This window comes from Amphiprion ocellaris, chromosome 15 (assembly GCF_022539595.1).
Source record: "Amphiprion ocellaris isolate individual 3 ecotype Okinawa chromosome 15, ASM2253959v1, whole genome shotgun sequence".
Taxonomy (NCBI): domain Eukaryota; kingdom Metazoa; phylum Chordata; class Actinopteri; family Pomacentridae; genus Amphiprion; species Amphiprion ocellaris.
The window spans coordinates 26160376-26184207 of NC_072780.1; the positions used below are offsets into that span (position 1 = coordinate 26160376).

Below are 23832 nucleotides of genomic sequence, written 5' to 3' on the forward strand. Positions count from 1 at the left end.
CTTTTTTTAAAGAAAATTTTATTGTTGTTATCAAAAGTCTCATGTATGATTTGTTTGTAAAATGACAGATATCTTGGTCTACCTAATCATATTTTTATTGCTTTAACTCCTGCAAATATCCTTTTATAAACATTAAAAATCCCCCCCCCCAAAAAAACACATCTAATGAAAAATGAAAGCTAAAATGTTACATGTTACTTGCTGAAAACTGTATTTTTTACGAGATAGCTATTTTAAAAAAAAAAAAAAAAAAATTCTACCATTTTTTGGCATTTTTACTCACTTACTACATTTTTCAATCACCTGCCTGAATATGATCATTTATGATGCGGATCTATTATTTTAAAGCCTTTACTGGCCGATACTGATGATAACAGCAATGTCAATGTAATTCCTACGATATAATAATCAACTTTTCTGGAGGACTTTTTATAAAACCTTCACCTATTAAATGCTGTTGTCTCTTTTTTCTGTTTAAGGGGACATTATGAGGGAGTTTTTCAGGCTCGCTGACTCTCAACTGACGTGCAGAGAGACTGAACTCGACCATTGTTCATCTTTGCGGTGAAACGAGTGGATGACATGTTGCTTAAAATAACTGAACTGAGCTTTGGATTCACTGCACATGGTGCTTGTTGCGAATGAAGACAGAAAACAGCCCACCCACCCAGTCAGCCAGCCTCCCCCGTCTCCAGACACTGGGTCTTGATTAGTGTTTGGAGCTGCTGCACAACAAAAGGCTCATTCTGAAAAGAAGCAAGAAGATTCAGCTCCCACAAGGATAAAAGATGTTTTATGCTGAAAATGACGCGATCGTCCTCCCAGCCGATGACAGCTGACAGCAGTGCGTGTCTTTGTCAAGCGTGCGTTTCTGCTATATTGTTACGGTGACACATGGGTTTTAATGGGAGTTTGGCACATCGTATGGAGGGGGTGAAGCACTTGTAGAGGTGTCAGTGGTGCGTGCATCAGTGGGTTTGTGCATAAAGCTGCATATATGGCGCTTCGGTGTATCAGCTTTAAAATGTCTCCAAATCAAATAATTCAAACTCACAAAGCCATCCCATGTTTTTCTCTTCTCTATTTGCAGTCAGAGTAAAATGACACCGATTTGAAATGGTTTATTCCTAGAGTCCTGAATAAGAGGAAAACATGATCTGAAAAATAAACAACTTCATTAGTTTTTGAATAATGCTCGTTTATAATGCTAAAAATTACAAGTAAGAACTACAAATTAACCAACAAGCCTCTCAGAAATGGAACCTTTCTAACAAATTCATAATGAAGTCTTCATTAAAATAACAATATTAAGTATAAAATAAATACCAAAGTGAAAGATTTCTGTATTTCTCTGAGTGTTTGAAGCTGTTTGTGTCTGCACGACAAAAGAAAAGAAGAAAAAAGCAGCTGAGATGCCAAAAAAAAATTGTGGACAATAGTGGAAAATAATCATCTGATACAAATTCAGTAATTTTTCAGAAATTAATTGCATTTCCAGGGTTCATTTTACGTATGATTATGTGTATTTTTTGGGTTTTTTAGTAGTTAATGAAAGATGTTTACATGTGTAAAAATAATAAAATTTCCTATCAACATGGTAGAAGACACAAATAATCATGTATAAGATCAACAACTGTATCACATTTTTAAAAAATCTAAAAATGTTTTTTTTAAATGTGGAAGCATGAGTGTCAGAAAAAAAATTATAAAACATTAGAATACTGCAACATTCATAAACTGGAAAACCAATGAAAATAATGGCAAATATTCAAAAAGTAATGATATATTTTGCTGATTTAAGTGCAGCAAAAATAGTATGTTTTCAAATTTAATATTGTAAAAGAACAACTTATCACTTTTTAAGTATGGTTAAGTTTTTAATGAAGATATTATTTCCAGTTGAGGCCAGTTTGTTAAAATTAATGTGTAAATGAACACATTTTAGGTGTTATTTTTGGTAGCTACTATCTGTAATAAATCTGTAAAATACCAGTAAATTGTTCATAAATTTTCAGCTGAAAAACCTCCATGTTTTACACGGTAATTTGCTTTTATTATGATTTTTGGTGTAAAAAGCTGTAAAAACCATCAAAATACAGACATAAAACTGTGAATGTAATTTGGATAGAAGTTGCAAAAGTGTACTATTAATTTTCAAGATTATCAACCATAATATGAGTTCTTAACCATAACTTAACAAAAAAAAAAATAAATTAAATTTAAACTTATTAATCTTCATGAAGTATTTTTCAATTTTAGAATTAAGGGATTTACTTTTGAGAAGCAACCAAGCATGGACTCCACACCAACTCATGAACACTGGCTGGAAGGCATTAACTGTTTCAACAGTCTCTGTCATGATGGCCCCTTGCTAGCTAAGACTAAGGGGCTCTGTAAAGTCAGTTCCTGGACTCGGATCGGTTTCTGATCTCTCAGAACTGGTCGTCGAGCACCGTTTTAATTGTGACAAGATGCTGTTTAAAACTAGTGCAATTTTTTTTAAGGTCACTGGACAATTTTTAAGACACTTTGATCAATTTTGTGTCATTCTGGACAAATTCCACATCATTCTGATGACATTTTCATCTCAGAAACTTGCTTTCAAAGCATATAGTTACTTTGAATGGCATTACATTGGCCTCCAGTACTAAAGTGAGGAACCTCGGAGCTATTTTTGACCAGGACAAGTCCTTTAACTTGCACAAAAAACAAATATGTAGGACTTCCTTCTTTCACCTGAGAAATATTGTAAAAATCAGGAACATCCTGTCTCAGAGTGATGTGGATAAACTAGTCCATGTATTTGTTACTTCCAGGCTTGACCATTGCAATTCCTTACTATCAGGATGTCCCAATAGCTCTCTGAAACATCTGTAGTTGATCCAAAATGCTGCAGCCAGATTACTGATGGGAGTTAGCAAGAGGGATCATATGTCTCCTATACTGATTTCTCTTCATCGGCTTCCTGTGAAATCTAGAATAGAATTCAAAATCCTTCTCCTGACAAACAAAGCTCTTAACAACAAATCTCCATCGTACCTTAAACACCTTATAGCACCATATTATCCTGGCAGAACTCTTTGCTCTCAAACAGCAGGCTTAATTGTAGTTCCCAGAATTTCTAAAAGTAGAATGGGAGGCAGAGCCTTCAGTTATCAGGCGCCTCTCCTGTGGAACCAGCTCCCAGTTTGGGTTCGGGAGGCAGACACCCTCTCTATTTTTAAGACCAGGCTTAAAACCTTCCTTTTTGACAAATCTGACAGTTAGGCCAGACTCGAGTGACCCTGAGGGGGTCAGTTGGAGTCAGCATGTACAGGGCACAACTGACTTATCTGACGTCCCCTAGTTATGCTGCTATAGGCCTAGGCTGCTGGGGGACCTCTCTTGATGCACTGAGCCCTTCTCTCATTACCTTACTTTACCATATATGCCATTATTGCACTGCATTAACTTCAACACATTTTTGTCACCTTGGACATTTCTGGATGTATTTTGGATTATTTTGGACATGTTTTTTTGAGAGAAAAAAACAGTACAGGTTTTTGATGTTACATGTGAACTCATAGTTTATCTTTGTAATTTTATGGTTTTTTTTTCTTATTTAAAAAAGAAACTGACAAAAACGTGTAAAGCAAACAAGAAAAATCTGTTAAAGTGCACTTTCCTTTTTTTCTACATTGAGTATCTGAGTGTACTTACAGGTCTTCTCGGTGGCAGTGACTGCAGGCCCTTCGGTCCCGTCCTGCAGCTGAGCGTAAACACTGATCTTATACTGAGTGTTGGCCTTCAGGTTGTTGAAACAGTGTCTGCTGGATCCTCCGCTAAGCTTCGTCTCCTGCTTCTGACTACCTGCAGTAAAAATACAAACATCACCTCATTATCTTCCTGGAAAGACTGCGATTTTATTCCTGTATTTGGAACAACATAAGGAGAGGATATCATTGATGATATTTTACTTAGATACTAAGGTCATGTATGTGTAAAACACCATTTAAAAAAGCCTTTTAAGCAGTTTTTCTCCAAAATTCCCTACAGCACTCTTATGAAAAATGTATTGATTTTGCTTCAGGTTAAATGTACAGTGGTGCTGTAGGGAAGACTGACAAACAGGAACAGGGATACTCCAGTGGATGAAGATTTAAAGATGCTGCTTCACAACTGACATTTTGAAAACGTTGAATTATGCAGTTAATGTAAATATTTTCTCTCTTAAATAGCAATAAAATGATCCTGTAGTTCAGTTTTCATCGCTACTGTAGATCAGGAAACCAACCTCTATGCAGATGGTGTAAAATAACCAATACTGCGTCCGATTTTTAAAAAGGAAGACTGAACACAACCGTTTGACAGTTGAGTCACAAGCTTAAACTCAACTGTGAGCCTTAAAGATGACCTCCCTGTTAGTAAAAAATGGATGGACGAGGAAGATTTAAATTAGTCGAGAGTTCTGCAACTTAATCCAACCTGCAGGTGTATATTAAGTGAAACTGGATTTTTCAAGTCAACAAATGCACAATATATGATCAAAACCAGTTTATTATGCAGGACTTTGCACCAAATTCTGTAAAAAGAAAACATTTTAAAAATTCTGCTCTCCTCAGCGCAACAGTGAAGCCAGTTAGTGATTTGGTTGAACTGCAGGCAGTGTTTATACAGAGCACAGAGGAAACCAATGAAAAATGTAACTAGCTAAGTATATATAGTAGTAGAGCCACCATTTCATCCAGCACTGCTAACACCTGTGGTCACTTGAGAAAATGCATGTTGATTCCAGATTTTTTCAATTAATAATCATTAAATTAGACTCTCTTTAGTCTTTTTTTAAAAAAATGATTTATGCCATTAAAACTGTGTCACACCGCATAAAGACATTTCTGAGTTGTCTCTACTTCTATCCGTGGTTGCCATAGCCGTGAAAAATGAGCCAACAGTGAGTAAAAATGTGACAGCAGCAAAATACTCCAAGAAATGGCTTGCTTTGTTTTCACTTTCCTCTTTCACAATATCAGCAGCTTAGCATGTAATTCTGCCCAGACAGAACTAAATAAAACTAAACTTCCTACAGTCAGAAATAACTGACAGACCAAATCCAATTACTGAACTAATCAACATGTGTTTGTTGTTTTTATTCACTCCAGACTTGTGGTCAGGCTCTACTGGCAACATGTCAAATATTAAAAAGAGAAAAAAAAAACTTGTTATCCACATAACGGCTTGCAGTCACTTTGGTGACTTCAGCTCAAAGGGGAGGTGGAACATTTTAATGAGTTAAAATGGGTAAATGCTGCACCACTGTGCCAAGTTAATCATAAATTATTAGAGCTGAAGCTTATGATAAAACTGCCAATATGGGGAAAAAAACACAAATAAACATCCAAATAAACTTGTTTTCATGCTGCACAGGAACAGGTGTATTTATTTACAGGCTAATCCAAGAATGTGCAGTTGAAAACACTGTGAATAAACAGCTACAAAGCAAATCCTTAGTCCCAGGAGCTAATTTTACTAAATGTACACTAAGCAGCCACTTCTCAAAATCTCATGCTATCATTACAGCAGCTCTGCCATAGATTCTATGTTACGATACTAATGTAGGATAACGGAAAGAACTAAATATTAGAAACACTTTTACTTGTAATGCCCAGTACTCCACCACCACCCGCAATGAACTCAACAATAAACACATAGTAGAATTTAACATGTAGAAGTGCTGTAAAAGTAGAATTTATCAGATTTTAAGAGCTCGTGCAGGTGTACCTAATGTGACAAACTTCTTGGCAGCCAGGGTCAAAATAATGGGGTTTCGTGCTGATTTACTCCCATTTCATCATCCTGACAATCAAAGGAGAAATTTGGTCTGACATATTGATCTGTGATGTGCTGTTCTATTTAGAAAGTGAACCAAAACTAAGCCTAAAATTGCTATTATTTAACAAAATCTCTTTCTTTAAACATGGACCCAAGAGCACATTAACCGCTATAGAAGTCTCTGTCATGGTCGCACATTGCCAGCGAAACTGCCACAATGCTCTTGGCTGCACAAGCACAGAAAAAACACTTCAACCTTCCACAACAATGCTTACAGCTACTCATTTAACCGTTTGGATTTGAACATTTAACTCCCAATGGTGCAAACATGGAACTGCCCACAGTTCATAGCAAATGAGTTGCAAACTTCCAACAAAATCACTTTATTCAACATGTCTAATTCAACTTCTTGTCACTGTTTGCTCCAGTTTTTATTATTATTATTATTATTATTATTATTATTATTATTATTATTATTATTATTAATATTATTATTATTATTATTATTATTATTATTATTATTATTATTATCCTTTATTTAACAACAAGAAATTCCATTGAGATTAACATCTTTTTCAAGGGAGTCCTGGCCAAGATAGGCAGCAGCAATTACAAAACATCTTTACAAAATTAAACAGATAAAACTAAATTAAGACACGAGCAAAACACGAATGGAAAAAATTTAATTTACAAGCAAGTTATAAAAAACAAGGGCATGTTGTGGAGTCGGCCTCAAGAACTCACAGATTGGATTTGAAAGCACACAATGAGATTACCTTGGTTAATTTCCAGTCTTTCTGCGACATATTCCATGCAAAAGGTTCAGAGTCAAAGAAAGCTTTTTTAACCAATTCAGTACGAGCATATGGAACAGAAAGCAACAAATGACCTAGTGAATGGAGAGAGCAAAGATCAGCATTTTTGCGTGCAGGTAGAGAACAATTTTTGGTAAAAGAAGAAACAAAAGCACTTTTCTGTGAAACTAAGAACCATTAGTGACTTTGCTGCAACCAACAGTCATGTGACAAAATATTTATTGACATTTTGGCTGAATTGCAGCTGTGCTAACACAAATCAGTGGGAAAACTAGTATAGAAACAAATTAAACACATTTATAGTAGGCCTATGTAGAATCACTTTTTTCTTCTAGTAGTAAACTGCAAATGGAAATTAGCTTAACCCTCACTGACATACTTTGAAATTCAAAATTTCAACCCTAGAGTGTTATTGGAGGATATAAAACTTCATTAATTTGGGGCATTTTTCAAAAGTTGTACTTTTCATGTTGAATTCAATGTCAATGAAGTCACCATATATGGTTCCTTGCCCATTAGTGGCAAAAAAGGCATTCCAAGAAATTTATGTCATCACTTAGCAAAGCTACTCAAGTGTAAAATGTTTGAATTTCATCAACTAACCACAGTTAGTTTTGACGTTTCAACTGAAATTATGGAAGAGGACCGAGCCGCAAGTCTGTCTTTTCCCAACTTCGGAGAAAAGAGAAAGTTTGATACATTCCAGGCCTCTGCTGATTGGTCAAATGCCACGATGTTGTGTTCTGTAATACTGTTCTGTCGAGTGACCTTGGAAGATTGGCTGGGTGAAAACCACATGCTTCTCGACCTCACTCAGAGGCTGGAGCAACACCATATTTCATGTGTGTGGAAGTTACCAAATATGATCACTTGCTCCATAAAGGGTTAAAGCTAACTGGTGCAATATATCAAATGGCAGCATTTATGTTTAGTATTGTACATGGTCCCTTTTTAAATAAACCGATTAATAATAATAAAAATATTGATAACATTAAAATTATTGTATGTTTTGCTGTCAGGTTTTTGTCAAGTACTTGTAAAGCACATAATAGAGGAATTCACTGTTCATTTTTCCTGTATTTCTGATATGTGCTGTTTCCACAGAGGTACAGGACTTTATATTGCAGTGAAAAATGACCCAACAGTGCGTAAAAAGTGTAACAAAAGCCAAAAATGCACAGAAACTGCTTGGAATTCAGAGGATTAATTGACTTTTTTTTTTTTTTTTTACATTTCCACCCAAATTCAGTCAGTAGCAACTCCTACACTGTAAAGCCAAACAGAACAACTTGAGGTTCTGAGGATCAGAGACACTTTAGAGTTTGGAAATACAATAAGTCTCCTAATCCTGATCAGCAGGTCAGAGTGACATCTGCAGAACTCCAGCGAACATTTCTACGTCCGCCTAATTAAAACTGCAAATTAGAGGGTAAATAACATCCTCATTGCAATGTGTCAATGACTGATGTTATGAAACCTGATCTAAAGTTTCTAAACTGAAAATGTACTGAATTTGATACAAAAGAAACTAAAAGCACCTAAAAGCACCAACGTTACATCCACTTTAGCTAGAGTTGCACCATCCTTCTCAAAGTGACACCGGGTGCAGATTTCATTTATAACAGATAAATTGAAACATGACTAAAGTAAGGAGTAGTAAATAACTTTATATATAGGAAAAGATGAAGAGTATACCTCTATAAAACTCTTCTTTCCTTAACAGGAACTCCCTGTTTTTTCTATCTCCATCCTCCCCTATGTATTTTACTACCTTCCAAACCAACAACGGGACATCCTCTCATCATTTCCCTCCACCTCCTGCAGCAGACACATCTTACTGGTAATTACTTAGCAGCTGTTCCAACATAAATCCTCATTTTGCTCCATTGTGTGCTGCGAGAACGGATACATTGGCGCTCACCGAAGAAACACAGGGGAATATGTGCCTTTTATGTGACGTTAATGATGCCAACGTTATTGCTGGAGGCCCAAAGGTGATGAATAACAGTCATTACTTTCCTATTTGGTGGATGATAGCTGTATTAAAAGTCAATCTTACCTTTGAGGTGGTGACTGAATGGTGGACGTGTGAAATCGAATCACGGCCATGCCATCTGTTGTTTGATGTTATTTTGGTGTGTAGCAGTGTTCAGTCAGTTTCAGACAAAACAGGAAAATACACAACTATTTGTGTTGGTGGCAGCGGAGAATCAGAACAGAGGAAATTACTTTAATAACTGTGAGGCTGTTTTATGGAGGTGACTTTGGTGCAGAGTTATTTTTGACAGCTGAAGTAAGAGATGAATACATTAAACTGGAGCTGGGAAAAAAAGGAGTTTGACGAAGACTCTGGAGGTAATTTGAAGACTTTAGGCAGAAATTTATAGGTTTCAAAGAAGTAAAGTTTTGTCCCACTGTTTACAAAAAGATGAATCTATATAGTATAAAGATTGACAAAAATTACAGGAAAATATCTATAATATGTAGAGCCACCATTTTTTCCCTGTAATAAGTATTATGTCCTTGAATTTTTCTCACTTGAGTGTTGGTCAAGGCTGAGTAAGTCAAGGCTTTTTGGGTATACAGAGGAATGCAGAACTTTTTGTTTTGTGCACCATGTGGTGCACATGTTTCATTGGTTGTGACTTTGCTTAATTACCACTAGTTTTCAGCTTTAATTACTCCGTCAAGGAATGGTGGAGTTATGTGACGATCGGCATGCGTTTGTCTGTGAATCTGTGAATCTGTCTGTCTGTGTGAAACATTACTCAAAAACGGACTAATGGATTTGGATAAAATTTTCAGGGAAGGTCAGAAATGACAAAAGGACCACGTGATTAGATTTTGGCAGTGATGTGGCTTATAGTCTGGATCCACGGATTTGTTAAAGAGTTCCCATTGCGAGACATAGCTGCCGGCATGGTGTCGCTGTAACCATGACGTGAACACTGTGTCAGTTACCTGCTGACGATCACATGATTGCAATCATACTACAAAATGACTGTGATTTATCAGGTGGAAATTATACAAGGAACAAATGATTAAACTGTGGGGTGTTTCTGAGTCCCATCAATTCCTGCCACACGCTACATATTTAGGTCATGCAATGTAGCAAACCCCAGCCAGACAATGGTGAAGCTCCTGGTGTTTCACAAAGTCTTTATTTATGTTCAGCCGTCAGCCTTATTTTGAACACAAATTCATCTTTCTGTCCTTCACTCCTTTCTTCACCACAAGAGCTTGTCCCCATTGCAACTAGGTGCTTGTAAGTTTAGACACATCCTTTGCTAGACAGCAACAGCATGGAACTGTCTTCTTTCATCCTTACGTGAATTTTCAGACTTTTCTGCAGCGTCTTCGTCATGTCAAGAAACCGCTTCTTAGATAAACACTTCCTGTGCCACTGGAATGGTGACAAAATAAAAGCCCGCAACATTAAAAATAAGCCTTTAAAATAAAAGCATGGAGGGAAGATTGATTTGGAGGTTTGATTGATTGCTTGAACGGTTATTTTAACACTAGCGAAAGAAAGGCTTGCCAAAAATGATGAACTGATCAACAGAACTTTATAAGAGCAATTTACACACGATTTGGTATTCAGACATAACATGCACATGCATAACACATGCCTGTGCTCAGCACAAGGTCATTTTTTTATTAAAGATTTCATCCATTGGAAATGATACGTATGTCAACTGAGCAGCCTTGACGGAGTACTGCGCTCTCTGAGTGCTTTTCTAGTTGTATTTAATTTCCCTGACAAAACCAACAGTCACACATAATTAGTTCAATGATAGTCAGAAAGTTGAAAAGCAGATCATTCTTACAGTTCTCCTGGTTAGCAATTGTGTCATTTTGGTCTTTCTTTTATCGATAACATGCTTTTCAAATCTGGTCAATAGCTAAAAAATAATTGATTAATCAGCTAATCGTTGCAGGTCTAGAGAAGACAATCACAACTCTTTTATAGCTCTTTTAAGGTTGCAGGTTTGATATTTGATACTGTTTTTTTCTTGTATATGTTCTCAAATAAACAAGTTCTGGTAAGTGCAGCTGAGATGCGGCAGCTTTCAGCAATCACACTTGCAATCTTGCCAAGAATTGCACATTTTTTCTGGGCTGTTGTGGCTCAGTGGTTGAGGCTGCAAGTGGCTGATCAGAAGGTCAAGACCCAGTTTCACCTCTTTTGGGCCCTTATCATGGCTGACCCTGCGCTCAAAATCTTACTTCCAAACAATATATTTGTGATAAATAAAGGCTTTTCTTCTTCTTGAAATGGAATGAAACATCAAGAAAAAAAACTGGCTTTACCTCTCGGTAAATCACAGGTAGGCTATAAACAAACATGTTTCTATAAGCTAGACATGGTTGTTGACTCCACCAGTGTTGTTGTAGAAGACAGTATTTCAAAAGTGACTTTCAATATACTTTGATAATCATTTACGTCTGCGGTGACTCACACATAACAGCCGTCACTTCATTTTCACACTCTCACACACAATGAATCTACAATAGTAGCCATCGTTTGGCTTTGAAAAAGACAATCTTCTCATCATCAGAGAAACCAAACCAATAGCTACCAAAGGTTCATGAGAAGAAAGTAATCCTGTGAGTTCCCTCCTTCCAGCTTACCTCTCTGAGTAGTCACAACAAGGAGTAATTACTGTCACTCCTACAACAAGAACACCTCATCATGTGGCAACCACACCACCAACCTTTTGTCTGTTTTTTTTTCGTCCTTGCATTTTGCCTCATGCTGCAAATGTAAATGTCAGCAGCGCTCCGATCCGTAAGCTTCTCTTTTCCTACAGAGCAGCTCAGTGTCTGATTCCACAGCTGAACCTTTGAGACTGTCAGCATGTCTCTGATGGGATACAACAATATCTTTGTCATGTCTGGCTGCTTAGGGATTCATAAAATTGGACCTTCTGTCTGTGTTGCATACTGAAACTCCTACTAATGGAAGTATGCGAGCATGAATGAGGTGCCCCCCTCCTACTGATACAGATATGCAGCAGATAGGAGCTCAATGTGAAAATCTACGGAGTAGAATTACAGCTGCACATACAGTATTATGTAGCAGCAGGGATACAAAGTCACATGAAATAAATTTGCCAGCGTTGCATTAAAATCCGCCTGATAATCCAGAGAGCATAAATGTTATTTCTATTTGCATTCATCTTCCTTATAAATACAGGTCCAGGCGATTAGTATCACCTCGTCTTTGCTGTCATGCAGCAAAGACAATTAAAATAACTAAATTTAAAAAAAACAACAACAAAAAAACACATTGCGAGAAACAGGAATCCTCAAAAATCTTCTGACATCAGCTTGTTCACCATTTTTTACAATATCCAAAACTGAATATCAATATTAGTTTAAGTGCCTACAAAGACGCAAACATGCTAACAGACCTTCTAGTCAGTCACTGAGACAATATGTTGCCCAAAATTATTCTCCTAAACTGTTTATAAATGCATTTGCATTAACACTCAGAACCCCAAAACATGCTGGGGGGCTTAAAATGGTGTAGAATTACACATACAGCATTGCAGCTAACAACAAAAAGAAACTTTCTGATGGTTCTTGAACTACTCTGTGACATGTCAGGAAATTTCATTACTTAAAGCTTAAAATAGCTCGATTTTAGCAAAATGACTACAAGTCTATCCATCTTGTTTAAAATTTTTATAAAAAAACAAATCATTTGCACTAGATTCTGCAATTTCAAAAAAAAAAAGCCTTTCTCCAGTGAAAACTGCCAAAAAATTCTGGGACTTTTCAGCTGAGCTGAAGGCTGTGTTTACACAGAGTAGACAGAAAACACACATAGAAACAACATAACGAAGTAATAAAAAATTTCTGTAGTATGTAAAGCCACCTTTTATTCAGTATTTGTCACACTTACAGGGCTTGGAAAAAATGTTCATTCTGATTCCATTTTTTTTAAATTTTATTTTGTAAAACATATATACTAGAGGTCAAAAATTTGGAAGCAGCTTCAACTTTCTGTTCACAATGCCTTTCTTAAAAATTACTATGAATTCTATGGATTTTGGGATGTATGTACTGCATGATCTGACTTCCCTTTCATTGCTATGCACCATTTTCTTCAATTTACCTTCAGGTTTACATTGAAGTGCTTAGTTTTAGGGTTGAGAAGAGTACAACTTCAGTGCAAATGTAAAAAAATAAATCACAGTTTGCATTATTCACTTTATCTCCTTGGCTTTTGAGAGTTAGCATACAAAAATCCCAATAAATCTCAACTGTGTCCATATCTCTGACAAACTATGACAGAAATGGCTAGAAAGAAACAGCTCAGGAAAGAAACAGTACAGATACAATTACCTGATAATTATCGTAAAAATATATTCTGATGTGACTCTTCATATAATAATCAAGTTTATTTGGTTCAAAGTATACCAATGAAACTATGATCTTTTTTTGTGCAAATTTAATCTTGCTTCCAAACATTTGGCCTGTAGTGTAGATAAAGAAATTCCACTTTTTTATGGTTTATGGCATTATGACTGTTCCATATTGTACCAAAGATATTTTTGAGTTCTCTCTACTACTAGCAATGGTTGTGCTGCTTCCATAGAGGTGCAGGACTTTATATTGTAGTGAAAAATTTGTCCAAAATGAGTACAAAGGTGCAAAAAACACCTAAAAACTGCTCGTACAGCTCAAATAACAGCTTAAAGCCTATTTGTTTGAAACATCATACCTACTGTAACCCAACTGCAATCATCTCATGTCAAATCCACTTAACTACTGGTATTATGGTTGATGTATTGCAGATGCCCTTCATATATAGTTTATTATTATTATTATTATTATTATTATTATTATTATTATTATTATTATTATTATTATTATTATTATTATTATTATTAATAACCTTTATTTAACCACAAGAAATTCCATTGAGATTAACATCTTTTTCAAGGGAGTCCTATTATTATTATTATAACAAGATCATCTGATCTGCACTGACAATCCTCTGCTCTGAATGTGATTGAACAATGACAATAGCACCTTCCAATATATGCACTCTCTAGTGTATCACTATCAAATATAGGAATGGTGGTGTTACGCTGCTATTAGAGGAGAAAACATTAAAATGGATGAATTCATCGTCATGAACCAGCCTCTGTAATTAACACATTAAATGAGAGTTAATTTACATTCCACAGTGTAAAGTAGACATGGCTATTAATGAGGATATAGCAGGAAATGATTAAACTAGCTTGTGTATAGACACGGTGTAATTTAATATATTCGTCTCAAACCATTGCTTAACGAACACTGAAGTTTTACTCAAACAGCTCCCTTAATGTTACAGTTACCAAGCTCATCTCATGTGGGTCTTGTCAAATAGCATTTAGCAAAAGTCGACATGCATGTTGTTTATGCAGAACAACAGACCAATTTACATTCAGTTATGAAGCAAAATGAGGTCTCCATGTGAGTTTCTATGTGACTTTTGGGGAAACCCATTCAAAGTAAAAAAGGTAGGGATGTTTCGATTCCAAATTTGAGTGGCTTTCTAGATAAATGCAGCACTATCAATTTATAGTTCCTACATTTAAAAAACAAATTGACCACAAGTACATTTGCCCTGTGCAGATATGACTTTTTAAACTGTAGACGTGATATGAAGACACCACAAAAAACGGCGACTACACATGCCAGCTTTCACCATAGTCTTTGTCATCGTGCCCCTTTACTAACTAAACTTGCACAATGCTCTCTGCTTGTCAACACGAAACAAACTGCCTCCTCTATTACCTACAGCATAAACCATAATCCAGTGAAGCAACTAGGTGCTAAAGCTTATCTACAATACTTGAAGTTTGCATTATCTAGCAAAAAGGTATCACATCTAGGTGGATGCTAAATAACTAAGGAATCGGATCGAATCGTGGCAAAGAAACCTTAAACCTTAATCTGCACCGACCTTAAAAAAGCTATTCATGCTTTTATCAGTTCAGGACTGGAATACTGCAGTGCACTTTACATTGGCATCTCATAGTCATCTATACACCATCTGCAACTCATGCAAAATGCTGCAGCGTGTCTTTTAACAAACACTCCCAGGCGTGAGCACATCACCCCAGTCTTTTATGCTCTCCACTGGCTTCCAGTCCAGTCGAGAATTCTTTTTAAACTTTTGTTTGTTTTTAAAGCTCTTAATGGTCTTGCACTCCTTTATTTATCAGAGCTTTTAACTTTACAGGACCAAAGGAGCTCTGAGGTCATCGAATCAGCGGCTGCTTGAAATACCCAGGTCTAAATACAAACACGAGGGTGACGGGGCATTCTCTGTAGCTGCACCCAGGCTCTGGAACAAGCTCCCCCCTGACATGTGCACCATCACTGACCTGGGTCTTTTTAAATCAATACTCAAAACCAAACAACTCAAAACCTTCATGTTTAAAATGGCTTTTCATACCTAGCGGCATGGTGACATTTTATTACTTTTATTTCTTTTAGATGTTATATTTTAGTGCTGTTTCATTGCTGTTTATTTTATTGTTTTATTGTATATTTTACAGGCTGCACAGTGGCGTAGTGGTTAGCACTTTCGCCTTGCAGCTAGAAGATCCCTGGTTCGTGTCCCGGCTTTCCCGGGATCTTTCTGCATGGAGTTTGCATGTTCTCCCTGTGCATGTGTGGATTTCCTCTGGGTACTCCAGTTTCCTCCCACAGTCTAAAAATATGCTGAGGTTAATTGATTGTTCTAAATTTGCCCATAGGTGCGAGTGTGATTGTTTGTCCTGTTTTAAGTTACTGTATTGTTTTTAAGTAATTTTCTTGTTGTTTACTGTGAAGCACTTTGGTCACCCTTTGGGCTGTTGTAAAGGGCTATACAAATAAACATTGATTGATTGATTGATTGATCGGGACATCCTTAGTATAAAGGGAAACCCTGTGAAACATGATATTTGCAATTTGCTGCATTTCAGCTGCAATTCTTCTGGAGTTAATTGTACAAGTGAAAATGTATATAAGTCATTGAATTAACAAGAGAGAACGTAAAAGCACAGAAACATTACTGAAAATGGATGTAACTCATTTGAGCAGAGGAGTGGGGAGGCGTAAAATGGCGATTGTTCATAGAGCCACATTGTCCACTCACAGGGAGAGTCCTTCTTATTGGAGAGTGACAAGTGGGGGAGAAAACAAGGGAAGGATTTATTGTGTTAATGCCCCAGAGTCGGCTTATTCTATTAGGAACAGTCAGTTAAGAATGTGCGTAAGAGCATATTGTACAGGGGTAACATCTTCATGATCGTCTTAGATCTATCTGTCCTCCAATACAAAATATGGATTATGGTGGTGGATGTTAGGCATAATAATGAAGCAAAGTATAGTGGAAGATGGATGCAGGGAGGTTGAGAGCCCTTTGAGTTGAAGCTTTAACATCTGATCACTATGGTTTTGCAAGCACACTGAAGGTTTTCATGGAAACTAATGCTCAGTCTTATTCTGAGGATTCTATGAGTCTAAAAGGAAGGTCCATTCACTGGATTTTAAAACTGAATTATCGAGAAATACTGGTACATGTTTGGGCTCAGCGTGGAAGAAATAGAAAGGAAAATGGTGCACTGAATTGAACTCAAGACCAGCATGAATACATAGTTCAAAAAATGTCCCAGGCTGAACTCCAGCTAACAGTTTTATGAATCGGTACTCGCCTTACCATTTGTGGGAAACAGTATATATGTGGGGAACAGAGTATAGGGTTGAGGCAAAATGATAACAAGCTGCTGTGGAGCATGTTGCTTTCAATGTACTCACCAACCAGCGACTCGAGGACCACTCTGTAGGCATTGGCGTGTCGGTGAGGCTGCCACTGGGTGCACAAACTGTTCATCTTCACTTGATAGGTGCTCAGATTGGTCACCCCCAGGTACACTGCAGATGGGACAGGTAGAATTTAGTGACTTTTTTTTCATTGGAGAGCAGATCTTTTCAATAGTGAGAGTTTCTGACACATTTAGAAACTCATAAAAATGTTGTTGAATTTTCCTTTCACTCTGAGCATGTTCAAACTAAATGACAAACAAATTAGACTCTGTAGAGATTATAATCCTCTAAACCCCCCAAAAACTGCCAGCATGTTGTCATAAAGAACTCAATTACAGAAAGAATGGTTGGATTTACAACTTTCAAATTGTTCTTGAACTACTCATATGTGAGGTGCTGTTCTGTCGGACAACGTAACTTCTGTTTCATTGAAAAAAAAAATCACCATTTACAGTAATCAGTAAAAAAAAAGTAAAATTTTGGGCTCCCAAGTGGAACCAGGATATAATTAGTGATTCAGACGTTGTTGTTTTTTTTAATTACACCATTTATCAATACCAGAAGCCACTAAAACAAACTAAACTAAATTAAGTATTTGTGATTTGTGGTTCTGTTGCAAAAAATACGCAAATGCAAGCATAAAATTTTTACAACCCCTGGCAAAATTTATGGAATCACCAGTCTTGGAGGATGTTCATTCAGTTGTTTAATGTTGTAGAAAAAAGCAGATCACAGACAGGCACAAAACTAAAGTCATTTAAAATGGCAACTTTCTGGCTTTAAGAAACACTAAAAGCAATCAAGAAAAAAATTGTGGTAGTCAATAACAATTGCTTTTTTTAGATCAAGCAGAAGGAAAAAATTATTGAATCACTCAATTCTGAGGAAAACATTATGGAATCATGAAAAACTAACAAAAAACACTGCAATACACCACTAGTACATTTTGCATCACCTCTGGCTTTTATAACAGCTTGCATTCTCTGAGGTATGGACTTAACGAGTGACAAACAGTTCTCTTCATCAGTCTGGCTCCAACTTTCTCTGATTGCTGTTGCCAGATCAGCTTTGCAGGTTGGAGCCTTGTCATGGACAATTTTCTTCAATTTCCAATACAGACTTTCAATTGTATTGAGATCCAGACTATCTGCAGGCCATTAAATTGACCTTATGTGTCTGTGTTCAAGGAAAGTTTTCACAGTTTTTGCTCTATGGGAAGATGCATTATCATCTTATGAAATCATGTCATCATCCCCAAACATCCTTTAAATTGATGGAATAAGAAAAGTGTTCAAAATGTCAACGTAAACTTGTGCATTTCTTGAAGATGTGATGACAGCCATCTCCCCAAGGCCTTTACCTGACATGCAGCCCCATATCATCAATGACTGGAAATTTACATGTCTTCTTCATGCAGTCATCTTCATAAATCTCATTGGAACAGCACCAAACTAAAGTTCCAGCATCATCACTTTGCCCAGAGCAGATTCATCACTGAATATGACTTTCATCCAGTCCACGATTGCTTTTCCTTAGCCCATTGGAGCCTTCTTTTTTCTGTTTAGGTGTTAATGATGGCTTTTGTTTGGCTTTTCTGTATGTAAATCCCATTTCCTTTAGGCGGTTTCTTACAGTTCGGTCACAGATGTTGACTCCAGTTTCCGCCCATTTGTTCCTCATTTGTTTTGTTGTGCATTTTCTGTTTTCAAAACATATTGCTTTAAGCTTTCTATCTTGATGCTTTGATGTCTTCCTTGGTCTACCAGTATGCTTGCCTTTTACAACCTTCCCATGTTGTTTGTACTTGGTCCAGATTTTAGACACAGCTGACCGTGAACAACCAAGATCTTTTGCAACATTCCATGATGATTTACCTTCTTTAAGAAGTTTGATAATCCTCTCGTGGTGGAGCCATGATTCATGCCAATCGTCTTGGTGCAACAGCTCTCCAAGATGTGAGCACTCCTTTTTAACTGCAGACTAATGAGCAGATTTAATCTGATGCAGGTGTTAGTTTTGGAAATGGAAATTTACAGGGTGATTCCATATTTCTTTCCTCAGAATTGAGTGATTCCACATTTTTTTCCCTCTGCTTGATCTAAAAAAGCAATTGTTATTGCTTTCCACAATTTTTTTCTTGATTTCTTTTAGTGTTTCTTAAATCCAGAAAGTTGCCATTTTAAATGACTTTAGTTTTGTGCATGTCTGTCATCTGCTTTTTTTCTACAAAATTAAACAACTGAATGAACATCCTCTGAGACTGGTGATTCCATAATTTTTGCCAGGGGTTGTATATTTCATCAAAATCAACATGTTTCATTTAAAAATTCACCAAAAATATAGTTTGTGCTTAAATAGTCTATGAATAAAGTGAGCCATTTGTGTGACAAAAATCAAAAGACTTCTAGGTTGAACTACAGGCTGCGTTTACACCAAGCAGAGAGAAGGCAAGCATGCAAGCAAAACCCTGATTCTGGAACACAAACAAAAGCAGCGCTGAGTTCTAAAAACCAACTTTTCTGGAGCCCTAAAAATATGCATTAGAGAGCTGTTAGCATTCTTCTTCACACGCTGCTATAATAACAAAGCTATATATAACCGCACCGGGCTCACATCTGAGAGACCGCACACCATCGAGTTTCCAGATGACAGATTTAAAAGCGTACGGCCGGTCGGTTTCAAGGGCACAAAAGTGCATTTTCATGAAGTTATTTACAGACATTGAGAAATATAGCTGCTCTGTCTTTGCTCCAGAAGTGTGGCTTCATGCACACACACCCAAACAAACCCACACACACTCTCTACTTATGCAAATGGTATGTATGCGCTTTTATCATCTGTGCTTTTGAAAGCATCACTTGTTCTGAGTTGAGAGACATTAGCATACATGTTTCAGTGAGTTGGTAATGGCCTTGTACATCTCAGTATATTTTACATTCCCTTTGACAAAACAGCATTTCCAGTTGAGCCAGATATCTAATCTGCATTATTTTGAACCTCCATACAAATGCATAATGCATCTCTGCACAACACTTGAGTAAAAATCTCACCGTGCAATTTAATGAGAAGACACAAGGGGATTCTTAATTGAGCATCTCTACAACATGTGTAGATGATAGGAGGGAGGGGGAGAAATATCACAGTAGCCTGAATACACTGTTATTGATGATGTGCTTATATCTTAAGGGAATTATTGGTGGTTTCATCAGCTTTAACTTTTATGTACTGGCTTCTCACTGAAACCCGTTTTCATAACTTCGATATGTATTTCTCTGCTGATGTGGCATTGCTAAACTCCACCTCACCCTCATTTGTGAACAGAAACCCAAGATGCTGCTTCATTTGAGCAGTTCTATCCCATTTCTAAAGGAGCAATCCAATTTTTCCCAGCAGAGCAGCCTCAGGCCTCAATTCCGCTTCCTGCCCAGCATCCAACTATCCCAATGTGCACAGAAACTCCCTGAGAGGTGCAACAAAGACAGCCAGAGGTATGTACAGCAGCTGTTACTTTGTATTGTAAGCTGAGGTTGTTCTGGCATCTGATTCAGATGCCTCCTGGATGTGGATATGTTCTAGGAAAGAATGCTTCAGAGGGATTTTAAGAATGCTGCATGATTGTCCAGGAAAGGCTGGAGGATGTGGCAAGGAGCAAATATGTGCGTCTTACTGTGTTTAGCCTGCCGCCACCTAAATCCATAGAAGCAGTGGATAAAGGAGGCTAGACTGATTAAAGTGGAGAACGCTCTGTCTATAGCAGTTTGTGGTTTGGAAGCCGCACATAAAGTCGTAACAACACATAATTTTTACAATAAAGGCTGTAAAATTGCGAGATGCCTACGTTCATTTGGCCTATTCTTATCTCGTGGCCTGCATCTACGTCATGGAACTTGCAAGTTTCTTAAACTTTACATGTAAAAAAATCACAAAGTCCACATAAGGACACTGGATGGCTGTATAAGGCATAAACCACAAGACTTTCAAATTCTCTCTGAGGATTGCGAGAGTCTCAGGAAACTCTGGGGATGTTCAAAAAACTGTACTATCTTCGGGCGTAGGAACTTTTAACAGCTCGTTTCTGACAAGAGGTTGCTGGATAATAACTTAAAAGGTGTTAGTGGAGGTTATTTTTGTCATTCAAGTTACAAGGAAGAGTGGCAAAGGGAAAGACACTGTTGAAACAAGCTCAGATTAAATCTCAACCAGAGTTTGCACGGAGGCATGTGGAGTCTGAAGTCAACTGGAAGAAGGTTCTTTAATCTGATGAGACCAAAATTGATTCTGGCAGGCTGAACAGATGCCATGCTTGACAGACACCTAACACTGCACGTGATCATGAACACACCATCCACACCGTGAAGCACGGTGGTGGCGGCATCATGATGTGAAGTACGGTGGTGGCGTGGAGCAACTCGACCTGTCAAACCTACAACTCTAAGTCTTCTCTTCACAGTTGAAACTGAGACTTCTTACTAAGACAACTATTCAGCTGTGCTTGAAGCTGTTGTCCTGTGAACTGTCTATCACCAAGCTGTTGACTCTCAGAAACTTGTCTTCTGATTCTATTGTGGCTTTGGGTATTCCAGACCTCTTCCTGCCATCAAAAGGCACTCCAGTTTCTGAGTGCCTTTTGATGGTGAAGAAAACTGTACTCATTGACACCTTAACTTTCTTTGCAATTTCTCTGTAGGAAAGACCTGGTCTGTCTCTCTTCTGTTGGTAATTGCCATTTTTATAGCAACACGCTACTTTCTGCAGTACAATACTGTTCAAATAACGCTCTGGAGGGTATGGTGCCACGGTGTGTTCTAACGCTCATTCATTTATTTATTTCGAAGATGTTTGAACATTGTTTCAGTTCCATCTCAAGTTTACTCCACAGCTGTACCCCATTTATTAGAGGACTAAAACTTTTCATTCTTGTTCTGGTTTTGGTACCCTAAAATTTAATTCTTCTCGTAATTTATAACCACTGCTATAACACTGCTTTCAGGCAGACAGAGGGGGTTGTCAGTAATCAAGAACAGTTGGGACACCTGTAGGATTTGGTAGCACCAACTTTCAAGGTTTGATCAACCTCCATTGCTGCAGAACAGCTTTAAGTTGTTAACTCTTTTCTTCTTCACTGAAAAGGCCTTTTTGTACAATTCTGAAATTATATTAACTTTCAGTTTTGGGTAACCTTACTTTTTTCTTTTAACTTCTGGCAGTTCATCATTTACCTTTGTGCCATTCCAAGCTATTCATTGGACTTGAACTGCCTGAATTTCAATGTTTTTAAAAAAGGAAAAATTGGGGCATTCTAAAACTCTTGACTGGTAGTGTGTATTTATGTTTCTCACCTTTTAACCCAGTGATTCAACCACCTTAAATCGACCATGAGATCACAATGACCATCTTATTATCCCATGCTTGTTAAACAACATGTAACCAGAGGTTAAATGAAAAGAATTTCCAGTAAAACCTAGAGCACTCTTCTTTTTTTTTTTTTGGCCTGAACAACTGAGATTCTTGTGCTGGTGTGTGACATTGAGGCATCGTCCCTCACATCTCTGCTGGTCCATCAGCTTCATTAACATGCTGCTGAGCGATACGACAGACGCTCCATTCACCTCCTGGGATCCCGCCGGCCTCATCATCTCGCTCCCTTTTCAACTCAACCCATCTCTCCATCTTCTTCAGATTTTCTTCTCCCCTCCTTTTTCTCTCCAAACTTGTCCTTCAATTCAACCTAGAAGTGCTTAATTGTCATGCAAGTGGCAGAAACTGTGGTCCCCAATGCAAAGCGACATGCTCCATTTAAAGCTGCATGTTCGGCTATTTCGCTGACACTTGTATGGAGAGCTCTTACTCGCTGAGAAATGAGAACGGATGAAAGGGTGGAGGCCCGGTGTCCTGCTCAGGGACACTTCAAAAGGACACGTTTTTTTGTTGGCCGCTCTGGCTGTCATGGAGATCAAACTAGGAGATTTTTTAGTTTTGAAAAAGGGGCCAATTTCACCGATAGACCAGCCTGCAGTAAAGTGGTTAATTATCATGCAGGAGATGGAAATCCTGGCTCAAATGATTGTACTAGAGAAGCGCTGATTGATTGAACCGGGCCAGACAGTCCAAGAGCCTTAGGAAGAGTCCACATCGTCATTTGCAAGATAAGTTAAATCCATCGCATCCACAGTTCATTCCAGGGCTGGGATGCATTTAGGTGTAGGTGCCATTAAAAGTCCCAGACGGACGTCAAGATATTGACGTCTGCAGGTGTCTGGCTGCTGATTGGATTAAAACGGATTGTCTTATTCACTTGCATACGAGGTGGAATGGACAAAGAATACCGATAACGAGGTGTATCAATGATCATGGCTGGAAAATGCCAACCAAACAATTAAGTTACTGAAAAGAAATGGTCTGAGAACAAGCAGTACAAAGAAATACTGGTCTGATGAGAATTTAATAGGATGCAGGAAAAGCATCACAATTTATACTTGTTTTGTCCAAGTTTGGGTGTTGATTTACCTTCAAAAGATAAAAAAAAAAAATGTGCAGAATAAGGGACTTTGAAGCCAGAGTTGCTGCAGAAACTGTCAAGGTTGTGCCATTAGCTTTCAGAAAATCATTTCATCAAAGCTCATTCAATTTCATAAGCTGAAATAAGCTAGTCCTTTGTGTAGATGTTAAAATAACCATACCAGTGATTTTGCATCTTTAACCCTCTGAAACATTAAATTCCACATTTCATCTTAAAATAAAATTTAAAAAAAAAACAGAATTACACCAGTTCTTAACCACAAACTGTAAAAACAAAAAAAAATCTGTCAGATTTAACTTGAACTATTTAGCTGTAACGTGGTTTCATCTGACAACTGAATCTAATCTTAAAACTGTTATATTATTTGCCATGCCAGATTCAAAAACTGACCAAAAAATGACTGTTTGCTTCAACCAGATTCTGTCAAAAAGAAAAAAAAAAATTCAGGCCTTTGCAACACAACCACAAAGTATTTGGCAACACAGCTGCGACCAACAGTCACGTGGCAAAAATTCAGGGACTTTCAGGGTGAACTCGGTTGAACTGCAATCAGGGTTTGCACAGACTAGTGAGGAGACAAGTGTGCAAATAAATAAAAAAATAAACTAATTAAATATATTTATTGTCTTGTTAACAAATGTGGGCACCTGGAAAAATGCATATGATGATTTGGGCTTTTTAAAGTTTTATTAAAACTTTCTTTTTTATATACATATAATTTATGGCTTTCAAATTTTATAATGCTGCACTAAAACATTTCTGAGTTCTGTCTACTTCTAGTCATGGTTGTGCTGTTTCCATAGAGGTGCAGGACTTTATTTTACAGTGAGAAATGAGCCCACAGTGAGTAAAAATGTGACAGGAGCAAAAACA

At 37.4% G+C, this 23832-nt stretch overlaps 1 protein-coding gene across 1 annotated transcript in view; it reads right to left on the reverse strand.

Annotated features, from left to right (window-relative positions):
- The window catches only part of LOC111571909 (collagen alpha-1(XIV) chain), a 245817-nt gene that overhangs the window by 68417 nt on the left and 153568 nt on the right, over positions 1–23832 (reverse strand). Inside the window, exons 23-24 of the mRNA XM_055017695.1 lie at positions 16431–16547; positions 3661–3849 (exon numbers count right to left, since the gene is read on the reverse strand). Of these exons, the coding sequence (XP_054873670.1) occupies positions 3661–3849; positions 16431–16547 (306 nt within the window). The remainder of the gene's footprint in view (positions 1–3660; positions 3850–16430; positions 16548–23832) is intronic.